The sequence below is a fragment of the Apus apus genome, chromosome 4, assembly GCF_020740795.1.
Source record: "Apus apus isolate bApuApu2 chromosome 4, bApuApu2.pri.cur, whole genome shotgun sequence".
NCBI lineage: Eukaryota > Metazoa > Chordata > Aves > Apodiformes > Apodidae > Apus > Apus apus.
In genome coordinates, this window is record NC_067285.1 from 42065809 (window position 1) to 42091747 (window position 25939).

At 42.8% G+C, this 25939-nt stretch overlaps 1 protein-coding gene across 5 annotated transcripts in view; it reads left to right on the plus strand.

The window, feature by feature from the left end:
* PTPN13 (protein tyrosine phosphatase non-receptor type 13) overlaps positions 1–25939 on the plus strand; it is a 132609-nt gene that overhangs the window by 61469 nt on the left and 45201 nt on the right. For 4 of the 5 annotated variants that reach the window (XM_051618757.1, XM_051618760.1, XM_051618758.1 and 1 more), the window contains exons 7-12: positions 1159–1722; positions 13437–13532; positions 15595–15694; positions 20482–20701; positions 22834–22908; positions 23011–23185. In XM_051618757.1, the coding sequence (XP_051474717.1) occupies positions 1159–1722; positions 13437–13532; positions 15595–15694; positions 20482–20701; positions 22834–22908; positions 23011–23185 (1230 nt within the window). The remainder of the gene's footprint in view (positions 1–1158; positions 1723–13436; positions 13533–15594; positions 15695–20481; positions 20702–22833; positions 22909–23010; positions 23186–25939) is intronic. The other variant, XM_051618761.1, reaches the window with a different exon arrangement.

Sequence of the window (25939 nt, forward strand, 5' to 3'; positions counted from 1 at the left end):
GAAACTGAAAACTAACACCTCTCTTTAATTAGAGTATAAGAGGTGAAAGGTGTAAAGCCATAAGCTTTTAAAGAATTTCTGAGCACAGTTACAAGCATCCTTGAAGTATTCTTTTAAAGTCAATACAAAAGGATAAGAGATTCAGGAAGCAAGTAGTAGTTGGGTGGTCTTGGATACTAGTTTTTCTCTGGGATGTTACTCTTACAATGCTTATACTTCTTTTGTCTTAGGAAGGCTTAAGAACATGAAAGGTAAACTTGTAGGTCATCTGTTAATATTAAGAAATGTGACTGTGCTTAGAGATGTCTGTAATTAGTTTTGAAAAACTGGGCTAATACCTTGAGAAAATTTTATGCCTCATAGATACACAATCATCAAAACTTCTTGGTGACCCTGGGATGATATTCTCCAAAGTGCACCTATGTCATTGATAGTAATCCACCTCTGACAGCTTCTTTTATTCTGGAAGTAATTTCACAGTAAGGGAGAGGGAGAAGAGAGTGTTCATTTGTATTGGCTGATCCATTTATTAATGAAACATGAAGTGTACTTTGATCTTAGAAGCTTTGTTTGTTTTTGTTTTAGAGTATTCTTTATCTGGAGAGACTGTCATCACCAAAAATAGTCATTAAAGGGAAGATACAGGATTTTAAAATTCCTAACTACACAGTCATTATTTTCTTAGTACTGCAGGGCATCTGTAAATCTGTAGAACAAACCTGGACTTGTAATTAAAAGTCGTAGGTGGTGTCTTTGGGTGTGAGAGATGAGAGGAGTGGCTGATTTCAGATTGATCATGAAACAGTACTCTTGGTGACAGTCCAGCCTATTTTAAAAGTAAAACTAATGAGAAAACAGCTTGGAGCATGTATGTGGTAGTTGGTGGGCTTTTTAATGTTAATGCTGAAATGTAGTAGATCATATTTTTTTCTTGAGCACTTGGGAAATAAAATAAATGAAATGCCTGTTAGATATGAAGTAGTTGGAGTTCTGTCTTTGTTGACCAAGGCAGCCCTTTAAGTAGCCATCTGAATGTTTTGCATGGCAAAATTAAGCCCAAAATGTGTGCTCCCTATAAACTTTAACTGTAAGTAACTTGTGCTGCACTCTTGTCTGTTAAGTGCAAAATTACATGTATGAAATGTCTCCTTATTACAGGAAAAACATTGGTGGTCGATGCACCTGATGGGCACAAAGCTCTCTTCACTCAACAGACCATGCTTAACAAAGGACTTAGCAAGTCTATGGGATTTCTGTCCATTAGGGGAACACAAGGAGAGGAAGAGTTTTTCCAGGGCATTTCTGCAGATTACAGCTTGGGGCAGGAAGATGTTTTCTGTCCTAATAGATCTAAAACCAGTGAATTTGAAAAAAAAGGTGACCTTCACACAGATGTGGCTCCCAAGCGGAAAGTGTGGGCTTCCTCCACAGATTTGCTTTGCACAACTGACAAGGCAGCTGAGAGGGACCATGCTGAAGGCTCTCACAGGCACAACCATCAGTGTGGAGCATTTACAGTTCGGACTTCTACTGCTACCAGAAACAAGGAAGCAATATATTCTGATGGGAGCGTAGCTCTGGATATCTTTGGACCCCAAAAACTGGACCAAACCCGCCATGTGCCTGAGACATCAACTTCTGCAGCAATATCAAGTGCCTTTGACAGGATAAGAGAGAGACAGAAGAAATTGCAGCTTCTGAGGGAAGCTATGAATGGAGAAGGTTGGTGAAGCTTTTTTATTTGAGCGTTCCAATCAGTAAGCAGATTTCTCTTGATGATAAGCTTGAGATCTCCTGTAGCAGCTGTTGAAACTGCTGAGATCTTTGCTTCATCTTCTTTTTGTAGGTCAAGTGAAAGCATGAGAACTTCTGTTGCCAATGGAGATAAATGTGCTTGTCCAGATTGCTTACCCAGTGAAAGTAGGTGATCTGTGTAAGTCAGCCAGTGTCAAGTTCCTGAAGTAAATTTAGAAAAAAGAAACAAAGTTGGTAACAGCCAATTATCAAGTAGCTTTCCTTGAAGGAACATCCTCATCTCCTGTCATTAGAGATGGATTTATACCCCAGAGGAAGCAAAGAATTTAATCTCCAGATCTCTCAGTTTTTGCACTGTATAACTCTGGGTGATGCAGTTAAGCCCTTAAGTATGACTTTTTTTTTTTTTTTTGACTCATGATAAGATCTTTACCTCAGTGGGAATATTTGGCAACAAGTTCCATCAGTTAATTAAAAGAACTATTGTATTTGTTTTGTGAAAATCTATAAAATGGTATTTATGCAAAACCTTATGAGGGGAATGACATATTTTGTTTGCTTTGAAAATGCAATGTCATTTTCAGGGGTTGTAAATTTGGAACAGCTGGATAGAAACTGAGAGCAGAGTGAGATCCTGTTTATGGTGGGTCAAAAGACATGACTTAATCATCTAAGGTGTACTGTAGAAGAGCTGCATATCCAGAGCTAGCTCAGTCTGTTTGTTCAGGTGCATTCAAAATCCACACAGCTGAAAGCCCATGGCTGCCTCTCTGTTGCATGAGTGACATAAATGTGTGAAGAAAACCTTTTGCCTCCTTTTCCTGCACTGAGGTGTAAACTCCTCTTCCTTAGGGAGGGATGATAAAGCTTTGAATCAATGTTGAATTGCTAAAAAAGCCTCTTCATTCCCCTTGTGACCACCTCAGGAGATGCTTATGCTGCAGTTAGCATGGGAAGCCCATTCTTTCTCTCCTAAGGATGCATCCCAGCCTCATGTTCCAGAAAGGAGTGTTACTGAAATAGCATAGGCAGTTTTAAAAAAGCTACTGTGATTTCTGTGCAAGTTGTACAGACAAGACAGCTAAAATTTATTTGTGCTATCAAATTGGCATCTTCTGATGAACGTTATATTTCAATGTGAAGGAATGAGCAGAGATGGAAGTAGTACTTGTGGAGATCCCATTGTTTATCTCCATAGAAGTTCACTATCTGTCATGATCTACCCAGAGAACTGATTGAGGTCTGGGGAAGGTTGGTTGGTTTTTGGTTGAAGAGACTGAAATTGAAGGGGACCATCTCAAGTGTGTGAGTCAACTTGGATCTCTGCTGATAGGCAGCTGAAGAAGTTGAAGAGGAGGCCACTCCCTTCATTGGGAAAGCTCAATAGCCTTGTTGTTCAGGACTGCAGCTTTGTGCAGGTTTGTGTTGCACAACAGCAAAACCAAAAGCCTGCCCAAACCCATTGATGAGCAAGAGTTTATCATTCTCATTCAAACAGATCAGTAGGCAGCAAAAAAGCGTCACATGCCCCTGCCTTGCAAACTGAGATAGTTGGATGTGTGAAACTACTCGATTCATCCAGGGAAGGGGTGAAAGTGCAATCAAATGAAACTGAGAACTGAGGCTTAACAGTCACAGGAGCTGAGTGACAAATCTGTTTGGAGAAGATTGAGGCAACAGCTACTGACTCACTGCCCATCCTTCTGAATTCACACTTAGTACTCGCTAGAAAAAAATGAAGGTACTTTCTCAACTGATAACTTAGTTCGAGTGTTCTTGAGATTTCTGCTTTCATCAGAGGGTGGAGGTATGCTTCACTCTTGAAGTTAGGAGTGTGTGCTCTGTTGTTTTATTTTAGGCTCTTTATTTATCTTTATTTATCAGTTAGCTACTTAAATGTTTTGCGCTAGAACCTAGTTATGGACTTGAATTTTCAGTGAGAGCCGGTTAAAAAGGAGTATCTTAGTAAGATGGTGGGGGAATGCTTTTTCATGTAGGAGTTAATTACTGCTGTGTTTAACAGAGCTTGAGAACCCTGACTGGAAGTATTCTGTTATGCCTTTAATCAGCAGATTCACACAGGCCTTAATACATCAAGTTTGCTAGTCTGCTTACTTCTGTTCCTTTTTCCTTCTATATGTTTTACTATTCCTTATCTCACATCTTGTTTATAACAGACTAGTCGCTTGAGGTCTTTCATAAAAATAGTCAATTGCTAGTTTCATCTGCTAAAGAAATGAAAAATACAGCCTGTAAGTTTTTTAGTCCATTACTGTTGTATGTAATTTTCCAGCACTTAGTGGGCAGACAGATATTTCCAAATGTCAGGCATTATCAAGTGCATGTGGAATTGCTCTTCTGACATCAATCCAGCCTGGCTGAGAGATACGAGCAACTGTGTGGGAAGCTGTGGTAAAATATGTCACCCATCTTGATAAAGGTAGAGGTGGCAGTTTGGGCAGCACTTGATGGCAAGGGTGTCTTACTTCCTACAGCTGGTAGTCTCTTAGTGGGTCGGTGGGCAACAACTCAAAATGGAGTGGAACAGAAGTCCACAGAATATGACAGCAACTACTTCTCTTTCCCTGTGTGGGATACAGACTGACCTCAAACGAGAGGCATTGGAAGGAAGAAAGAAGGAGAATTAGGTATTTTGAAAGCTTGTGTAGACAGGAATGAGGGTTCTTTTCAGCTTGGGTAGGGGGAATGGACAAGGAGTCATGGGAACAGGGTTGGTGGTTGGGTTGAGTAAAGAGGACACAATCTGACTTCTTTGGTAGGTTTGGGAGTATTTTCAATGCGGTTGAGTCCAGGTTTAGGTTACAGTTAAGTCTCTGTAAATTGTAGTGAGCTACTGCTTTTGTCTGTACATCATTTCTCAGTTTTTCTATTTGTAAGGGGCATTGGGTTCTCTGCAGGTTAAGCTTGGCCAAAGAAAACTTTCTTCTACAAAATACAAAGGAACTTAAGTGACATGTGACTTATTTCTTCTTTGACTTAATTTGGGTTAAGCTGGGAAACTTTTCTGTTATTCATAAAACCTTACGAAGCTGACTGTCTTGGAAAAAGAAAATGTCCTCATGCTCAAGGTCTGGTATGCCAAGCTTTCACTCAGAACAGGTTTTTACAATCCAAATTATAAGCTCATGAAAAGTAGAGTTTATAGTGGAAAGGATGACAGAGCTTTAATAACAGCTGTGCTGTAACACAGCAGTTGGTAGAGAGCTGCAGACCATGTAAACTGCACTGTTAGACAGTTGGAACATCTCAAATGCAGACTCAAGCCTTCAAAACACTTGTCATTGCAAGTGACTTGCTCGTGAACTTGCTGCCTGTTGTGGTTTGAGCCCAGCCAGCAAAAAGGCATCAGGTGGCCACTCACTCACTCACCCCTCTCCTCGCTGCGGGATGGGGAGGAGAAAATCCAACTAAAAGCCTGTGGGTCAAGACAGGGACAGGGAGGGTTCATTCACCAGTTGTGGTAACAGGTAAAAAATGGACTTGGTGGAAAAGATATATGTTTAATTTTTCACTAATCAGATGCAAACAGGACAAAGAGAAAGCAAAGACCAGAGCTTAAATACCTCACCCCACCTCTCCCTTCTTCCCGGGGCCAAATCCCTTTGTTCCTGGCTTCTCTCCCTCCTTCCCCCCAGCAGCACAGGGGGATGGGGTTTAGAGTCAGTTCACAGGCTGGTGGGTCCTGCTGCTCCTTCCTCCTCAGGGAGAAGGATTCCTCACAGTCCTGCCCCGCTTCCCCACGGGAGACAGTCCCTTCCCAACCCCTCTGCCATCAGCCCCTTCCATGAGGTGTGGTCCCTCAGGAGCTGCTCACAGAGTCACTGCTGCTTCGGGAACAGCCACCTCCCCTGCTGTGGGGTCCTCCACGGCTGCAGGTTCACGTCTGCTCCACCATGGTTCTTCAGGGCTGCAGGTCTGCATGTCATCCACCATGGTCCATCATGGCCTGCAGGTCTAAGGCTGCTCAGCTGTGCCTCCTGCACGGGAACCTCTGGTCTGGCACCTCCTCCACACTCCTTCCTCACTGCCTTTGGTATCTGCTCAGGTGTTGCTCCCTCCTCCCCTGAGGTCTTAGAGCAGTTAGTTTCCCCTGCATGAAGCTGTTACTCACAGAGGCACAGCCATTGTCACTGATGGGCTCGGCCTTGGCCAGAGGTGTGGCAGGATTTTAGAGCCAGGGGAGCTTTTCAGCTTCTCACAGGAGCCACCCCTGGGGCCTCTCCCTGCTGCCAAAACCTCACCACACAAACCCAGCACACTGTATTACATGTTACTCTGCTGCACAGTTTCAGGGTTGCAGTTGTTGGTCTGTTGTATAGTAAAGGTGATTGTTTATTAGTAGGTGATTAGCCAGATGAGGGGGAAGGGACTGCTCTTTGACTCCAAGTGTAGCCAATTCGGAACAGTAAGAACAGACTCCAGAAGAATATCTTTCTCTTGCCAACAAATGGAAGAGTAAGTTCTGCATCTCCACTGTTACTGTTCCTTCTTGGTTTTGTTATGTAGGTTTCGTGAACTTAGGCAGAATTATTTGGAGTTCTGAGTCTGCCAGGTGTTAAACCCCAGCAGTTGATCTCTGCTAGGAAAGCAGATTTTGGTTTTGTTGTTCTTTTGAAACTTGGAAATTGTTGCTTGGCACCAACTGATAGTGTCCCGTTTCAGAGAGAAAATACTCTTTTACCTTTTGGAAGCCTCTATTGCTGCTCAAGAGTGTGAAAATGTCACCTGCACTCTCCTGCTCCCAGCTTTCTTTGCCTTGTCTCCCACAAAACTGATTGTATCTTCTGAGAGTTGTGAAGTGTGAATACACTTCAGCTTTCATATCTCAGGCCTGCTACGTTGATAGTACAGCGAGGCTGGAAGATGGTGTCCTTGAATGAGTCTCTCCCCTTTTACTTGTTCAGGCAGCTTCCTCCCACCTTGGTTGGAGTGTATGTGTAATTCAAAGTGAATTGTTTCGTGTGTTACTTGAGTGAAGGTGCGTCCTTCTGTTTTATACGTGGTTTCGCTTATGAGGATGTTGTAAATGAGATGCACGAGGTAGCAGGGTGTAAAGGTTGCCTGTGTCCTGGTGGAATACAGAGGCACAAAGCCAGTTAGGAGAGGAGTAATGTAGCTGGCTGTGGGTTAAAGAGCAGACAGGGAGGAAAAAGAGGGAAGGCTGCTAAAAAAGCTCATCTTGCTGAGGCTTGGAATGCTGGATCCATGGGTGGGTTTGGTTTGGGAGCATTTTCGAGCCTTTTTTAAGTGTTTTTGAATTTAGGAACCATGGGCATTCTAGAACCTTAGGTTCTGTTTGTCCCTCTCTTTATTTACCTGTGATTTTTCTAACTGAAAATGTCCACTTCTTGCTTTCTGCTTCATGCAAACAGCAAGAAGAGGCAGTAATATTCTGTGTTCCTAGAGATGTTTCTGCCTCCTAAGTCTTCTATTCTTTAATCTCACAAAACAATGCTCTTATTGAAGACTCATCTGGACACCATTTATAAAGCTTCCATAGTATGCCCATGTGTTTAGGTGGGGAGATGCAGTTAGGGATGCTCTAAATGTCATGACTTTAAAAGCTGTCTTGGTTTGAAGCTGCATTTTTTAATAAGGGAAAATTCCTGCAGATAATCAGTTTGGTGTTGGTAGTGAATTTATCCCAGCAAATGAAGCCCCAAAGATTTGAATTTGGGAGCTTCTGTAGAAGTGGGTTAAATGGGAGATTGGATTTAAGGCAGAAGAGGAATAGCTGCTTTACAAATTTACCTCTGTAAATTCAATGAAGTGTGCATGCTTTGTCTCTGGAGTTGTATGTTCTCCCTGTGGATGAGTAGGCAAAGCAGAGGAAGCAGGAGTCATCCAGAGTGTTATACCCGTTGGCATGTGAAAGCAGATCCAGGCTCAGTTTACACATGTCTTAGGATCATGGTGCTGCAGTATGATTTACATTCAGTGGTGGTGAGGTGGATTCTTGTGTGGTTGCTAAGTCTGGTGAGGATGAGGTTTGGTTAGAACAATGTTCAGAAGTTGTACCAGTGAAGCTGAAGGGTGGGATTATGGACTGATACCATTTTAGGTGGAAGACTTTCAGTAGTTAATTTTACTCAGACTAGAGAAGTTGGCTTTTCAAGGGAAAAAAAGAGATGTTTGTGGGATTTCTGTGAAGTGCAAGTACTTTGGCATCAACCACTATTATTTTCCTCTGAATTGCATAGTTTAACATAAGGTGGTAAAACAGCTCTTACAATTCCATAATTGCACAGCAAAGTAGTATGTGCTTTACTGAGCTTTCAGTAGCTCACAACCTCTGGGATTATAATTTTTGACTCAACACATTACATTCTCAGTTGGATAAAGCATTTAAATTCAAACGTACAAACAACTTTATTTGCAGCTCTTTCAGTCAATGTCCATTTACATAACCTATCCTAGATGGCATGATCCAGACCAGAAAGGAAGGGTGTCTTTGAAGTACAAGACACTGAGTTCTTACCAGAGCCTGGAGATAATTTTAATCTTGCTGGTTTTCTTTCCAGTCTAGCTCTGGAGATGTGTGCGCTTTGCGTTTTTACAAGGCTCTGTTTATTCCTGTCCCTCAGATCCTCCTAGACCCTGTGCATCAGATACCTGTTAGGCTCTCCAGGGAGTTTGCTGGCTGGCTGCTGACTTGGGCTGTATGCACAGTACAGCCTTTTTCATTTCGAACATGGGTGGTGAAAATCTTGCAAGATAAAATGAGCCTGCTCCCCTGGAATACCTGAATGGATTTGTTCCTCTTACCACCTCGTTGGAATGAATCCTTACCAGAGATTTATTCTGGATCACTGCATTCTTCCTGTTAAACCTGTGCTGCCTTGCCTGACATAATTCAGGTATGAAAAGAGGAAAAAGAGTAAATATGACCCTGACCTATTGGTTAGACTCTTGTGAAAGAAGCAAGTCTCAGCCTCTCCTAAGAGAGAGTTAATGTCTTTTAAATGGTATTGTAGTAAAACTCTTGCATAATAGAGACACCCACCAATAAACCTCAAAGAGCAAGCAAGAGCTCCCTCCCTGTCATGAAACTGCCTGTCCAGCTCTGCCATCTTTTCTGTCCTTTTCTTTCTCTGTTCAGCCAGTGATGATTCTCTAAAAATACATATTTGAAAACCTGTGTATCTAATGCTAGTCATGTGTTCAGGATAATGAAATTTCAAGCTAAATGGGGGTTCTCTGCTTTCTGTTGAAGTTGGCTGAGACGAGGCTTTCTGTAAATTACTTGTCTGGGCTTGCATGTCTTGTCTTGCATAAATAGTGTGTTTTGTTATTTTATACTGGGTTGGGTGCCTCTAAGGTTATGCTCTGCTGGATTTGATAGGGAGTTTGAAAAAGCAACACTGCTGCACCAAGCAGCACAAACACAGATTCTTCCAGTTGTAATGCTTAATTCTTCTCTGTATGGTGGTGGTGCTGCCTGTAAACTTGTATTACTAGCACAAGTTTTATTTATTCGTTGTAATTATGGACTCTTGAAACATGCTTAAACTCAGGTTTGTTCTTCTACTAAGGTATGAAATGACTTGAAGTGTTCTAGTAAGACATTGTAATCAAAACACTGAAATGTGAAGAAGGCTATCTGGTAGAACAATTTTTGACACAATGTGCCTGATGTTTCTAGTACTTAAATCAATTCTGAAGTCTCTCCTTATTCACCAAGAATAAATTAAAAAACCGAACAAAACACAATACCCCAAACAAAACAACAAAACAAAGCCATTTAAAGAACCCAGTAAAAACTATAAATACAGGAGATAAGTTGTTTTATTGTTGCCTTTATCTTTTTTGCATGCCATCTTTTAATTCCTTCCCAGCCAGACAGGCTAGAAGTTTGTCCTCATTTTTGAAACCATTGTGTGAAAAGCTTAACTTGATCCCAGAATTGGGACTTCATGACCTTTGGAAGCCAGAAGTTTGGCTTGGACATGATCCAAGTGCCTCCTCTGAAGTTAAATTTTAATATAATATGTTAGAATTGAGGAGAATTTGCTGGAAGAGAGTAGACAGCCTAAATTATTTGGGTAATTTTGTAAGCATTATAGATACCGTAGTCTCAATATTTACAATGGAATTGAATGTTGGCAGACCTGAAGTGTGTAGATGATGTTTGGTTAAGAGGACCTGTGGTGTTAGGAGGATGCATGGCAGTGTGTACATAGATGGGTGTGTGCCAGCAGAGAACTGGAAGGCAGTAGCCAAAGAGAAGATGACACAGCAGCTAAGAGTTCCACATCTGTATGTATTTTCTGTGAATGGAGCAAAGCAAAGAAAAATCTAGAAGATGTACTACTCATTTCAGGCTGTAGCTTCTTAGTTGCCTTTAAACTTTTGTCCCTGGCTGAACAAGCTGTTAGTCATAGATGTGGCCCCATGTGGAAAGGTTGTAAAATGTTTTCAGAGGAGAAGAGCACCTTTGTTTGTGTTACTCGGGTCAAGTTGTATGATCTTGCTTAGGCAGAAAGGTGGGACAAGAAAGGAGGGTGGTCCCGTGGCTGTCTCTACTGGTGAATGCTGGGAGAATTGGTTTAAATTGGGCCTCATGGGGAGGGCTGTGAAGACGTGGAGTTAAGCAGTGGTTGAGAATCATGCTTTATGTTTCTTGGCTCCTGAACTTACCCCTTGGCCTACAGCAGGGCACCAGCTCCTGCTAACAGGGTGAGTCAAATACCCTGCAGAGTCAGCTGTCATGCCACCACATACAAGTATCTGCTTCCTGCTTTAACTGTTTCTCTTTTACCCCTTCACATTTATTTTTTGTAAAACTTCATGTCTCAAGGAACCAAAATGGAGCCACAGCTTGACTGTGGTTAAGGAAGCCCAGACTGCTGACGAGGTGGAAAAAATAAATAAATCTGTTTAAGAGCTCGTGTTACATTTTATTGTTCCCTTTCCATCCTCTTGCTTCAAAGTCAGTTTAGCAGACTTGAAAAACCTACAGCTAATAAAGCTGCTGGGAAAGAGGAGATCTGTTTTCTGTTAAACATTTCTGTACTGCAGCTCCAGTATCATGTTTGGATTGATGCCTCCCTTCAAGGGCTGGGAGCATTTTAAAAATACATCTCCAAAAACTACCCACTGAATTTGGTTTTTGTTTCCTTTGTTAGGCAAGTGCTCGCTAGATTGGCAACAGATTTCTTTGTTGTAAGATCCCAAACTCTGACAGTAGCCATTGTAAAAGACTGAAGCAAGCCCAGCCCCCAGCACCTCCCCCCTGCAGTGGGTTCTCTTCATCTTGTTTGAAAATGTGGGAGCAGGATGTCTTGTTTTTGAGAGTCGTGTGAAACCTCCCTGGGGTTGGCTTTTGTGCTGCTCAGCTAGGCAGCTGGGATGGGCTGGTGGAAGCAGTTGGTTTCATGGGTTGGTTGGTGACTTTGCTTTTTTTCCCCAGTTTTCTTAAACTTGTTTTTGATGGGCCAGGAGCTGCACAAAGCAAGTGAGCTGGCAGGAATGGGGGAAATGCTGCCTTTTAAGGAGGAAGGTTTTAGAAACAGGTATTCCGTGGTTAACGTGAACTAGGCTTTAGTCTAGGTCTACTGCATTATCTTCTGTATTTTCCTACTTGTTTCCTTTTGGAGTTTTCCCTGCTTCTCTAGGAAGTCTGAATGAGTAGTGCTGGTGACTGCACGTCTAACTCGTCCTCTGACCTAATACAGGTTGTGCCACAGGTTTATTGTTCCTGCAGGGCACTTCACCAGGCCTTTTGTTTCTGGATGTGGGAAGTTGGAATCTCTTACTTCCTTTTTGCAGTGTTAAGACTCATGTTCAGACTCATATGCTCATGTATTCCCCATTTTGTATTCTTACAGTTCATAGTCCTTGCTGTAGTGTTTTCCACTTGTCTTGACAGCAGTTACCTGTGTTTTCTCTGTATAGTCACTTCTGGTTTTGAAAACATGAACTGGTTGGACCAGAGACAGCCTCCTGCAAATATAAACACCTCTCACTTAGGCAGTGAAGCTTTGGTAATATCAAAACATGGAGACTTTTTTGTTTTGTTTTCTGCTTTTACCACACTCCGTGGTTGTTTGTTGGCTTGTGCATAGGAAAGTTTTGGGAGATGGTTGCAAATGTCAAGTACCTACCCCTCCTGTGGAGTCCTTTGCTCCAGTATGTTATTTAAAGAACCCACCACAAGTCGCAGCTGAGACTACTGTTTTCGTTTCTCATCCCATGCATTTAGCTCTTCCAGTCTTATAGGGGCTTACTAATTGATTGTTAATCATATTTTGTGGATGTCAAAAATCCAATGAGGTATAATTTTCCAATTCCTGCTTTGTCTCTCTGGGTATTTTTCCTTTTTCCATTGTGAAGGAACCAGGGACAAATTCCTGATGGTCACTTTGTGCACACAAGAGGAGCACACCAAATGTTTTAGTTAGTTTTGGTTGCAGGAGGGATTTGTTGTTGTCCTGGTTTTTTTAAATATTGCTTTTAACTTGGAAATTAAGATCATGGAATCACAGAATCATTCTGATTGGAAAGATTGTAAGATTATCAAGTCCAAACTTTAACTTATCTCTGCTAACCTAGCTCTACCAGCCCACTGCTAAACCATGTCCATAAGCACCTTATCTATATGATTTTTAAACACATTCAGGAATGGTGATTCAGCCCCTTCTCTGGGCAGCCCCTTGCAGTGCTTAACCCTTTGTGTAAAAAGCTTTTCCTAACATCCCACCTAAACCTCCCCTGGCATAACTTGAAGCCATCTCCTCTTGTTTTATTGCTTGTTACTTGGGAGAAGAGACTGACTGTCCCCCCCATCTTGCTACAACCTCCTTTCAGGAGCCAGGAATCTGTGTGCTGGCTCTTCCTCTTTAGCCCTTCATCAATCCCTGCAGCTGGAGGGATAGAGAACACAATTTGTGCTCCTGATCCCTTAATCAGATGTCCCAGGGCCCTGAAGTCACTCTTCATTGCCTTTGGACTTCATGTTGCTGCCTCATCACTGCCTCCCTGACAAATAACTCATGGGTAGTAACTGGAGGGCTGAACTAGAGCAGGGAGTTTTCTCTGTACATCTTTAATCCTGGCCCCGGAGGGGCTGCTGACTTCCCAAAGGAGTGGGTCTGGCCTGCATGCAGGGCCTTGCTTTCCAGAAGTGAGTCACTTGTGACAGGGACCTGTCTTTTTTTCCTTAAATGAAGCTATTTTGATGTGAGGCATGGTCTGTCTAGGCCTTGGTGGCACCTCCAAGGTAGGTGGACCATCATCTTTATCACTATTCAGTTCCTCTTGCAGGGGCACCAGACCTTTTTTGCATGGTCACCTGGGAAGGTAGAACAGTTACTGGAGGGACACACCTGCCCACACCTCTTGTGGCTGGCAGGAACTCATTGCCATTCCTCTCTGTCCTCTAGGTCATCATGTTTAAAGAGATGAGAGAGAAGTTCAGAGGAGATGGCTCCATTAGGATAGCCAAGAAAGGTCAGGCAGACCACAGGAACCCTCAGGCTGTGGGGACAGAATGGGTCTGCACAGCATCCACTGAGTGTCTGTTTTCAGACTGTACAGCCACAGAAAGGCATTTAAACATGTTTTGAAAATACTTCGGAATAATTTCAAATGTTAATATGTTTGATTTTTGCATTGGAACTGTTGCTTTCTTACTCTTCTAATACTCTGATTTAAACTTTCAGAGCCTTTGAGGAGGTACAAATCTTACCACAGTGACGTTTGCAGCACTTCGAGTGAAAGCCCATCTGTTACTTCTTCAGAACCAGATTTCAGGCAAGGTAAGAGCTGTGTTAAGAACAAACAAAACCCCAAACCCCCGAATTCTTTTAGTGTGAGGGTGATGAGACCCTGGCCCAGGTTGCCCAGGGAAGCTGTGGCTGCCCCATCCCTGGCAGTGTTGAAGGGCAGGTTGGATGGGGCTTGGAGCAACCTGGTCTGGTGGGAGGTGTCCCTGCCCATGCAGGGAGTTGGAACTAGATGATCTTGAAGATCCCTTCCAACCCAAACAGTTCCATCATTCTAAAAACCAATCAAACAAAAAAAACCCCAAATAAACCAAAAGCCTGAATAAAAAAAGTTCAAGATGAAGAATAGACCCCAGTAGTATGAAGTGAAGTGTTTAGTAGGAGGCTTGATCATAACCACTAATACGAAGTTGTAAAATGATCTCACGTAATTACCACATTTTGTGCAGTTCAGCATAATTGGCAGTCTGTTTAGAGTTTGACATTCAGCACTCTGGAAGGAGGAGCTTGCTAGGAAAAGCTGGAAACAGTAAAGTTTTACTGGAGTGCTTGTTTTAAATCACATGCTGTCTTCAGAGGCACAAAAAATGATCAAGTTATTAGTGTACAATAACAGTAAATTGAAAAAATTCCATGTGGGACACACTTGGTTTAATTATTTTTATATCAGTGGGTTTTGCTGTGAGGGTTAAATGGCTGATCATTTGTAGGCCAAGTGTTGCAGTGCAAAGCAAAAGTAGTATGTACTACAGGCTGTTTGTGGGATAAATTTAAATTCTGTGAAATGAATGTCTTGGAAAAGCAAGAGATGGTATGAAGGGTTGTTAACTGATAAATGTGTGGCAGGAAGGATGTAATAAAAGTTGAAGGCAATGCTTGGCATGTTTTTTGAAAGAATTGCTAGAATGGTGAAGAGTCAAGAGGAGAGTGCAGCTGGTGAAACCATTAGCTCAGAGTCATTCTAAGTGATGGAGAGAATCCATTTGATGAAAATGGAGAAAGAAGGCAGTAGTTAGGAAGCTGGAGCATAGTTGCACCATAAGTCTTATGTACACATAGAGTTCCAACCCAACCTCCCTGTCCTTCCTGCTGTCTCGGCCTTCCTTGTCTTTGTCTTTCTTCCTACTTACTGAGCCAGAAGACTGAAGAACAGTAACAAGTAGCACGGCTCCTTTAACAAAAATCTCTGGAATACTGCATGCAGCTCTGAATCCCTTAGCACAGGAAAGACATGGACCTTTTGGAGAAGGTCCAGACAAGGACCATGAAGCTGATCAAAAGATTGGAGCATTTCTGCTCTGGACACAGGCTGAGAGAGTTGGGGTGTTCGGCCTGGAGAAGAGAAGGCTCCAGGGAGACGTTAGAGCACCTTCCAGTGCCTGAAGGGGCAAGGAAAGCTGGGGAGGGACTTGTCACCAGAGAGGGCAGTGATAGGACAAGGGGTAATGGTTTTAAACTCGAAGAGGGGAGATTTAGGTTAGACATCAGGAAGAAATTCTTCCCCATGAGGGCAGGAAGGCACTGGAACAAGTTGCTCAGATAGTTTGTGGCTGCCCCCTCCATGGAGGTGTTGAAGGGCAGGTTGGATGAGGCTTGTGCAGCCTGGTCTGGTGGGAGGTGTCCCTGCTCACAGCAGGGAGGTTGGAGCCTGATGATCTTTAAGGTCCCTTCCAACCTTAACCACTCTATGATTCTGTACTTTACCTAGCTGCTCTGTTTTTGTTCCCAAGTGGTTTTGTGTGATGTCTTTGCCAAGTATATGTCTCAATTCATGGGTGACAAAGAAATGTGTTGGAAAGCTGTCTATGCAGTTGTGTGGAGTTTTTCTATTGTGATGTCTTTCAGTTTAGTTTCTTAGTTTGCTTCAAAGTATTTGTGTAGAGCAGCTATTTTTGATGGGAAAAACTGTAAGATTGTTTTGAAAATTGAAATCAATTTCACAATGCAAGTTTGGCTAATAATGCAGTTGTGCAGAACACATGAGTTTGATTCCTTCTAAGTCATTTCATATGACTGATAAGTCCTTGGTTTTCGGATGGGATTACTCTGTTGCTTTTTCCCCAGTCAGGTATTAATTTGTCTTTTGGTTTCCTAGTGAGAAAAAATGAAGGTTTCAAGAGAGATGATGCCAGTGGGGCCTTGCCAGGTGCTGATGATATCTCCACATCCAGTCAAGCTCATTCTCAGAGGCCAAGGTAAACCCAGGGAGAACAGTATGTCTTGGGATGCTTTGTCTTTATCAGAGAAAGTCTGCCAAATCTGCGAGCAAATTTTGCACTCCCATTGCAGCTTCTGTTTAAGGTTAAAAAATGACATGTTGTACTTGAAAGAAAAGAGCATTTCAGAATGACATATTGTAGTCTGAAGTAAAAGACTCGTGGTGCATTGGGATGTGGAGGAAAGTATTACCAGTTAGGTGCCCAAATTGAGTTCCCATTATTAATGGAAACTGGGTTGTACTCTGTCAAGTTGCTTTATCTGTCAGAAGGTCAGGGGCTGTATTCACTTGGAAATACTTAATCATTTTAATTTTGATTATCCTTTTCTAAAATAAAGTTTTGGAAAGAATTTATATTAATGCAGATTAATTTTTTTCCATTTAACAAGGCAATTATAGCATGCTTATTCCTTTGAAATAAGCCAAAAGCCATACATTTGGTTGGTTATTCTGGCAAACTCTTAGTTTATGTCGTTATGTTTGGATTAGTTAGCTAAATTATTTATTTATCTATTTGACACTCATTAAGACAGGGCAATTCAGTATCTATTTATGCAACAGTGTATGTGTTAAAATGCAGTGTCCAAGCAGTCTCAGAAATCCAGTCTGTCTTGGTGTAAGAGGATTTTACCTACTTTGTGAACTTTCAGGGCAAATTTTCAAGGGCTCAGGTTGCAGGTTTCTGTTCTGTGTAGCCCCATTAAAAAGCTTTAAATTTCTGCTTTGCATTTGGTGCTATCTCAGCATTGCACTGAAATGGCAAAGTAGACGTGTGCTGTGTGTACAGAATGAGCATACAGCTTTCTTAACTTATTTGCTGTTGTTTGCTTGTTTGTTTTTTCTTTTTGTGAGTTACTGGTAAGTCAACCTTCATTCTTCTTTGACTTGAACCCAGGAAAATTGCCAGTTCAACACTCTGGCCATGCTTCCAAATACAACAGCAGTCGTTTGAGGATGCTGATAGAGAATATTTGTTTCTATTTACAAAATACTTCAGAAGTGGAGGTAGAATGTGGTGTGTAAATGAGTCACGTTGCAAATTAATCAGGCCTATTAAGCAAGTGAAAATGCCATGGTAAAACAGTACAAACTTTCTCATAATTCATTTTACTTTATTTTACCTCATATTGCTGTGTTAAGACTAGTACCTTTAATGGATGTCATTTGTGTATGTGTGAAGTTAAGAAGGAAAATAAGTGCAGAATAGATTTATCTGTTATGCTGAGCACTAGGATGAATCTTGCATGTTTGTAACTCTCCAGTCTTCACGGATTATTAGCTTTTTTTGTAGACCTGTTGAGAAACAAGAACGCAGCCACAAGCAGCATTTGGTCCTAGATACTTAATTGTTATCTGTATTAATTATGTGAGCTGAACAGAAAACACTGCCTGCTTGTTTTGTCTTTCTCAAGCAGCTGTTGAAACTTTGCAGTTCTAATGAGTGTAAAAAGGGGGTACTAGCAAAGATAGTAGGTAGTTAAGCAGGGAGATTTCTAAGGCAATAACTTAATATTTTTATCCATAACTGTGCATGTTGCTGCTTTAAAAGGCCCTGTGTTGCAGAAAATCATGGCTTGTACAGCTTCAGACATAAGTAAAACCCTTGATAACAAGGAGTTCCAAGAGGCAGATTCTCAGAGGTTACATTTTTTGGCTGGTCATTTGATTTCAGGGTTTGGGGAAGGACATGCCACTTAATCCATTCTGTGAATTCCATCAGCACTTGGGAGCATGTTTCAGTGTTTTTTCTGTGTGTTCGGAGACACAATCTCTGCTTGCAGGATGTATTAAATATACTGCTCCTGTGGCATGTCCTTAGAGGCAGTCTGCTGGAATGACCCATGGAATTTTCCTTGTAAAACCGAGTTGTAAAATCAATCAGAGGGGTTTGTATTTGAGGGAGTGTATTGCTAATTTAAAAAAAAAAGAACCAACAACAAAACAACCTAAAGCACAGTGAAGCTGTTCAGAGTTAGTAGCTGGTTGGGTGGGCTGGCCTACTCTTCAACTAGCAGAAGCCATAGGTTTTCGGTAGTACACTACAACCACCCTTCTCTTGGTCTGTGACTGTTATCCTTTAAACTTCTTGGAATGCTTTTCTCATGGCATGGACACTTTGGTCTGTGTTTCCTCTTAGCTTCTTGTATTCCTTGTTTTTGTTTTCCCCGCCCCTTTTTCTTTTTTCTTTCCCTTTTAGTTCCTTTACTATTTCTTCCTTTCTCTCTCCCTAGGAGCAGCAGCTGACCTGGATCTCTTCCTTCTCTTGCCTTTTCCTTCCACTAGATTTCATTTCCATATCCTTCCTACCTTACCAAAAGGCATCCATCTTTCTCAATCTGTTCCTGACCTTTCCACTGCACTAATGCTTAGGGAATGCCTACCTGCTTCCCTTCTTCCAGCTTCCTTCTCTGATCCAATACCTGCTAATTTCTTGGTAAGTACACTAGGTGAGGAGTTAATTCCCTTCCCTCTTTTATAGGAGTTAGCATTCCAGGTGACTGCTCACCTGCTGTCTTCAGGTTATTAAGTGACTGTGAGATTCTTGGTTTGCTGTCAGACATAGATGAAAGTACAGAGTAGCAGCCAAGTACTTGTCTGATGAAGTACCATAGGAAATACACTTTTATGATGTTATCCGTTAGGAATGTAGTTTGGTTTTGTTTTTCCTTTGGAGTAATACCATTTGCATATCCTGAACTTCATGGAAGAGCCCTACCTGTGTCTGTCAACACTACCTCATGTCAAACAAGAGGTGCATTCCTTGTCCTGAAGCCCAAGGAATGAATCATGTTTAATATCCTCCATAGAAAACTGACAGTCTGACCACGCCAGAGTTACTTGTGCTTACCCAGGATGCTGAACTGTGCTGAGTTTTGGGTGGTGATAGTGCTTATATGCAAAGTTAGCAGAATTTTTAAACCGTTAGGTTTCTGGGCTTCCTCCCCCAACACCCCACACCCACTCCAGGTTTTGAGAAACTAACACATGTCAACCAAGATGAGAAACCAACATAATTTTAATACTTGACACAGCAGCTTATGATTGCTTCTGGTGCACAGAGCTTTATGGTATTAAAAAGGCAACATTCTTGTCTGCAGTAGGGGTTTTCACATGAGCAAGTGTTTTCAGGTACAGCCAGTTGCAGCATGCCTGTCTTTTTCGTATCGCCTTTGATAATTCATAGATATTTATGTTCAGAAAGTGTTTGTTTTATTTCAGAGCCCATCCTTAGAACTTGAGCTGAAGGGCGCTTGTGGGTGTATTTAACTTAGTTCATTGTGAATATTCCCACATATGTCAATCTTAATAAGCTTCCTCTGGTGAAAAGTGAGGCATGTGCACAAGTCCTTGCAGGTCTGAGGCCTTTTCTCATTACTTTGTCCTTTCAGATGCACATTATGAAATTGTGCAGTAAGGAATAGAGGAGGGAGAAGGGAAGCAATGCTAAGAAAGCCTGGAACAATGAATACATTCTTCTGTAACCACTCTATATCTTCCTTGAAATTATATTTGACCCTCAGTCTTGTGGTGTTCAGTTTGTGGCACATGAGTGGGTTTTATTGTTTGAACTCTCATGATAACATAACTTCTTATTTTAATGCTGCTTTTGTGTATTAACCAATGAAACTTCAGTATTAAAAATATTCAGACCACATTTGTTTTTAAAAAATGCTTCTAGAGTTCAGTTAACAGAGAGAACATGTTGTTTTCCTGCTTTAGGATTTCTAAAAAAGCCTTGATTGGTTTATATTTAGTTTGGGGTTTAAATACGGGTTTTTGTAGGCATGAGACAAAGGGAAAGCAGTGGAAGTTGATTTTATTTTTCTGAGATTTCTTCTTTCTTTGCATTTCCTAACCTCCTGACTTTCAAATAAAAACCAACTTTTGTTCAACCAGAATGGGGCATGGATTTATTTCCATCCACAGAGAATAAAATTGGTAGGACTTTTGGGATCCGTATCTGCTGGGAAAAGAACTGGACCATGGTTTGCAATCTTTTTCAGAAATACTGATAGGGCCTGTTTGTTTCTTTTTCTCTTCTCCCCCCCTTAAATTATTAATTTAGACTCTAATTTATTTTTTGTGTTGGCTATCAATCAAGCCATTTAAAAGAAAAGGCTTGTGTGGGTTTTTTTCAGCAAAATAGGATCATGAAAACATTAGTGTGATATTTAGAATAATTTAGGATATAGAATGTTGATACATATAAAATATATTATATTGTATAAATAGCTTAAGCTATACTACAGCTCAGGAAAGATCAAGGAATAAATAACTGTGCTGTGCAAACAGTTTGTAAAGATGTGGTGCAGAGAAAGTGATTAGAGCAATATTGTCTGACAATAAAGTAGGCTGTTATTTTAGTTTCTTCTTTTAACATGTTTTCCAGTATGCCTTTTTCACAGTCCCTGCTTAAACAGAGAAATGAAGATATTTTCAAAGTATGAATATTTTTCTTCCTCCTGTGTGTTTGTTGTCTTTGTACTGATTCACTGGCTTCCTAGTGTTGAGCATTTTTTAAGCTGCAGCTGAGCCTTTATTTTCCTCTGAATAAATGACAGGCAGCTGTAGAAACTTGGCATGGTTGCTCATTTTCTATATTGATGTGCTAATATCCTGGCTGCTGAATGAATGTCGTGTTTAATCTAGTATTTGGTAACTAGGCTTTGTGTTCTGGGTTTCCACCGAGATAAGTGCTTAGAGCAGCAGAATGTTTCAGGCAAACCTACTAATTGTCTTTCCTCCCTCCTGACTGTACCACAGGCAACATGAAGCACCATTTGAAGGCAATCTAATAAGTCAAGAAGTGATGCTGAAACGTCAGGAAGAAGAAATGATGCAGCTGCAAGCTAGAATGGCTCTGAGGCAGTCCAGACCCAACCTCTACCCAGGAGATGCAATTAAGTCCTCAATGCTTGACATCACCAGGGATCCTCTGAGAGAAATAGCCCTGGAAACAGCCATGACACAAAGAAAACTGAGGGTAATGCCCTGATCTCAGGTGAACTCTTATTTTCATTGAAACAGAGCAGCATCTTGACTGTAACTCTAATATGACCCATATACAGGGTCCTGAAATAAGAGTCATCAAGAGATTAAATACTAGGTGTTTGGTCCTGCCCTGATAGGAAAGACCTACTCTCATAAGATAAACTTGGGAGGTTTTGTGGCATTAGTGGCTACGTAGCCTAAAGCAGTATCAAGAGGTCACAGAATCATAGAATGCCAGGTTGGAAGGGACCTCAAGGATCATCTTGTCCAACCTTTCTAGATGGTAATACAGTTTTAATGAGATGGCCCAGCACCCTGTCAGGCTGAGTCTTAAAACTGTCCAGTGTAGGGGAATCCAGTGCTTCCCTGGGGAGTTTATTCTGGTGTCTGACTGTTCTCATGGTGAAAAATTTTCTTCTGGAGTCCAGATGCTAAGACAGACAGCAAGCCTTGACTAAAGTTGGCATTGATTAAGCAATGTAGCATCCTAACAAGGGTAAGGTGTAGTGTTCTCCTCTATTCTGTGTTGTTTTCAACCACTTCAGTTTGCTTTGCTTCTCTTAGTGGAATGTGGATGTGTCCCACCAGCATTAAATGAACAAGTTGGAAAGGCAGAGAGGATTTATTCCCTTGGGTTCACCCTGGGCCAACATGCAAACTGCCCTTTCCTTTCCCACCTGTCTTGGTATGTGGGTAAAATGTAAGATTACAGAGAAAGAGGGAGACAGAGGTATAGATAAATAGAGTGGCTGATGTTTGGAAGAGATGATAGCTTGATGCCCTCTGCTGCTGGCTTCAGTGAATTGGATGGACTTAGTGTTATTTTTTTAAGGATGGGAAAGCCTGAAACAAGACTCAGGTGAATTTGCTGTCTTAATCCATGGTAACAGTTCCCTGTATCTGTCTCCAGTCCATAGCACTGTAACCAATTAGTTCATGTAGGCTTTAATTAACCAGGTTTGTCCCTCCCAGCCCTGAAGAGGTTTACTTGCAGATGTTTTAAATACAGTACACAGTAGGTAGCTTGGGCCACTTTTTTGAATGTGGTATTGAAGTGGGTATTGTACAGAGGACTTCTTCAACAGTGTGGACAGGTAACCTCCTATAATTTACACAGTGAATGAATAGAACATTTATTTGTCTGCAGGCAGGCAGAAATTACCCAGGATCTCCATTTGAACCCAGCAGATAGAATTAGGCTGAAACATTTCAGTCTTCAGGAGATGAGACTTGTGTGTCAGAGGCAGAGATTTGTCAAGACAGTATTGCCACTAATGCAGATAAGCTCTATACTGTCAGTTGCTTACTGAGATAGACCCAGATGGTCCCAATATGCAGCCCTTATCCTGTGTTTTAAAGAAAGACAAATGATTCTACAATACTGGGATGTTGTGTCCAGTTCTGGACTCGCCAGTTTAGTGAGAGGGGTTTACTTGAGGGAGTCCAATGAAGGCTACAAGGATGATTAAGGTTCTGGAACATCTGTCTTATGAGGAAAGCCTGAGAGACCTGGGGCTGTTTAGTCTGGAGAAGAGAAGACAGAGGGGATCTTACTAATGTTTACAAATATTTGAGGGGTGGGTGTCAAGAAGGAAGGGCCAATCTCTTTTCAGTAGTGCCCTGTGATAGGACGAGGGGCAGTGGATGCAAACTAGAGCACAGGAAGTTCCACCTCAACATGAGGAAGAACTTGTTTACTGTAAGGGTGATAAAGCGCTGGGACAGGCTGCCCAGAGAGGTTATAGTCTCCTTCTCTGGAGACTTCCAAGACCTGTCTGAATGCCCTGAATGGTCCTGCACTGGCATGGGGGGTTGGACTCGATGATCTCCAGAGGTCCCTTCCAACCCTGACCATTCTGTGATTCTGTGTTGGCTTTTTGCCCAACCAAGGAAGGAGAATTTGCAGAGTACCAATGTCACCAACACTGTAGCTTGCCAGTGGTATCTGGCATGTGTGCTGGCAAAATCAGTGTCTTTAGACTTACCAGCTCAAGGGAAGCATTCAGAACAATTTTCTAGTTTCAGCCTTTGGTTCCTCTTTGGCATCTGCAAGGCAGGAATTAACTGTGCCTCAGTCTGTGGTTCCAGCAACACAGTGTTTACTCATATCCTTGTGATTTGCAGAATTTCTTTGGCCCTGAGTTTGTGAAAATGACAATTGAGCCGTTCATCTCCTTGGATCTACCAAAGTCTATCTTGGTAAGAAAGGGGTGGTTCAGTGGCAGGGGAAGGATGTTAAACAACCAAATGCACTCTTACCACATGTGTCAATATTTGGATATTTTATTTCACAAAATGCAGACAAAGAAAGGGAAGAATGATGACACCAGGCGAAAAGTCAGCGTGATGCTTCTAAGTGGGCAGAAGCTGGAGCTGACCTGTGATACCAAAACAATATGTAAAGATGTCTTTGATATGGTTGTTGCCCATATTGGTTTGGTGGAGCACCACTTTTTTGGATTGGCTACTTTAAGAGGTAAGAAAAACCATTTGATGTAGCTGACAGGTACAAAATAAGAAGAATTAGCTGGTGTTGAGAAAAGATAAGCAGAGACTGCCTGGCATCTCCCAAGTGTTTACTTGGAGTTATGTTTTCTTGCACTGGGGCAAAATGCATTCCTCAATGAAGAACAGCTTTGCACAATAAAATTCTGCATTTGCCTGAGTAATGGCAGCCTGTCACCTTTGTTGCTGAGTTTTCTTCCCTGCTGTTTGTTGCCTTCACTATGCCTAGTATCCCTCAGAGGACATGAAAGGGCTTGGCTTCTGTTAATATGCAGAAAGCTCTGTCCTCTGCACTCCCCACAATGGCTGTGTCAACCCACACAGAGCTCCCACAAAACCATGGAGCCTTCCAGATCTGAGGCTGCAGGGAATACCACAGCCTTGCAGTGGGAACAGATGGCAGCAGTGGGAACAGTGTGCAGTGTGAAAAGCTGGATGATCTGCTCAGCCTGGTGGCAGAGCTACAAGAGGAAGTAGGAAAGTTAAGGAGCATCAGGGAGTCAGAGAGACACTGCTAGAGCCATGCTCTGCCCTTCCTGAGACAGAACAGCCACCAGAAAAAAAAGCAGGGGGATCAAGATCAATCCTCTCTCCCACCAAGCACACAGCAGCAGCTTAAATGAAAGGAGGGATCGGAGGCAAGTCCACGCTCAGGACTGCAGGCAACCCCACTCCTTGCCCACCTTTGCTTTTCCTGGTGCCTCTGGGCAATAGGTGTGAGGCTCTGGATGTGGAAGGCCAGTCAGTGGATGATGGGGATGATGGTCCATCTACACCAGAGGTGTTGCCCAGATCAGAAAGACCAACCATCCATATCACAACCACCTCCACCAGGAAGAATAGATAGGTTATAGTCCCCTTCTGAAGGTGCAATATAACAGACAGACCCTCAGGGGATTCTGCTGCCTCCCTGAAGCCTTGGTTAATGACATAACTAGGAAGCTTCCTAGTCTGGTGTGGCCCTAGGATCATCACCCATTACTAGTCTCCCGTGTGGACAGCAATGAAGCTGCGACACAAAGTCCAAGAGCAATCACCAGAGACCTCAGGGCCTTCGGATGGTTGATGAGAGAAGAGGGGAGGGGAATGCTATCAGGATTCCCTGTGACAACCTGTGGGATGACATGCCAAGGTTAGGACAGGGAGCTAATGAGAGCCCTCAGCCTGTTAACTGGAGATGTGCTGGAGCACATGTGAAGCCCTGGGCTCCAGAGGCTCCTGAGGAGCCAACAGGGAAACAAGGGAGATACACCACAAAGAAATTCCAGGCATTCCAGCCAGTGGCTTCACTAGGGGCCCAACTTAAATGCCTCCATGCAAATGTGTGTAGCATGGGGGATGAGCAAGATGAGTTAGGGATGTGTGCATGCCTGCAGGGCTCCTATTGGAATCACAGAGACATGGTGGGATGGCTCCTGTGACTGGAGTGTTGGAATGGAGTTGTAAAGGCTCTTCAGGAGGACACGCAGGGGAGACGAGGAGATGTTGCCCTCTACATCAATGACCAGCTGGAGTGCATGGAGCTCCACCTGGGGATGGATGAGGAGCCAGCTGAGCCCTCATGAGTCAGTCCTGTTTTAACATCATCACTGGTGACACGGACAGTGGAGCTGAGGGCACCCTCAGCAAGTTTGCTCATGACACCAAGTGTGTGGTCAAGTCAATACATGGGAGGGAAGGGAGGCTACCCAGAGGGACCTGACAGGCTTGAGAGGTGGGCACATACCAACCTCATGAAGTTCAACAAGGCCAAGTGCAAGGTCCTCGACCTCAGATGGAGCAACCCAAGCACAAATACAGGCTGGGTGGAGAAGGGATTGAGAGCAGCCCTGAGGAGAAGGACTTGAGGGTGTTGGTTCATGATAGAAACTGAATATGAGCCGGCACCGTGAACTGGAGCCCGGAAACCAACCGTGTCCTGGGCTGCATCAAAAGAAGTGTGGCCAGCAGGGCCAGGGAGGGGATTCTCTACCTCTACTCTGCTCTTGTGAGACACCATCTGGAGTGCTGTGTCCAGGTGTGGAGCCTCCAACACAGGAAGGACATGGAGCTCCTGGAGAGAGTCCAGAGGAGGCCATGAAGATGATCAGAGGGCTGGAGCAGCTCTGCTCTAGAGACAGGCTGGGAGAGTTGGGGTGTTCAGCCTGGAGAAGAGAAGGCTCCAGGGAGACCTTAGAGCACCTTCCAGTGCCTGAAGGGGCTCCAGGAAAGCTGGGAGGGACTGGGGTAATGGATCAAAACTGGAAAAGGGGAAATGTAGGTTGGCCTTTAGGAAGAAATTCTTGAGTGTGAGGGTGGTGAGACCCTGGCCCAGGTTGCCCAGGGAAGTTGTGGCTGCCCCATCCCTGGAAATGTTCAGGGGCAGGTTGGATGGGACTCTGAGCAACCTGGTCTAGTGGGAGGTGTCCCTGCCCATGCAGGGGAGTTGGTTCTAGATGATTTTAAAAGTCTCTTCTAACTCTGTGCTTTTAACATGCCCTAGGCAATGCTGCAGGTTCTTTTGGAGGCAGAGTGTTGGGATGCATAGGAGAGCCCCCTGCATAGAGGGAGCTGCCTTGAGAAACAATCCTTTGCTCCTGAGCTGTTCTTTTTACACTATTAAAACAGACCAGAAGTCAGTCTTACCTTCTAAACAGTGGGAAGAAAAGTCACTGTGGCAGAGCTAATGTGTTCAGGACAGGTTTTCTGTTGGCAAATCTCACAAGCTGTTGCAGAACTGTAGCTC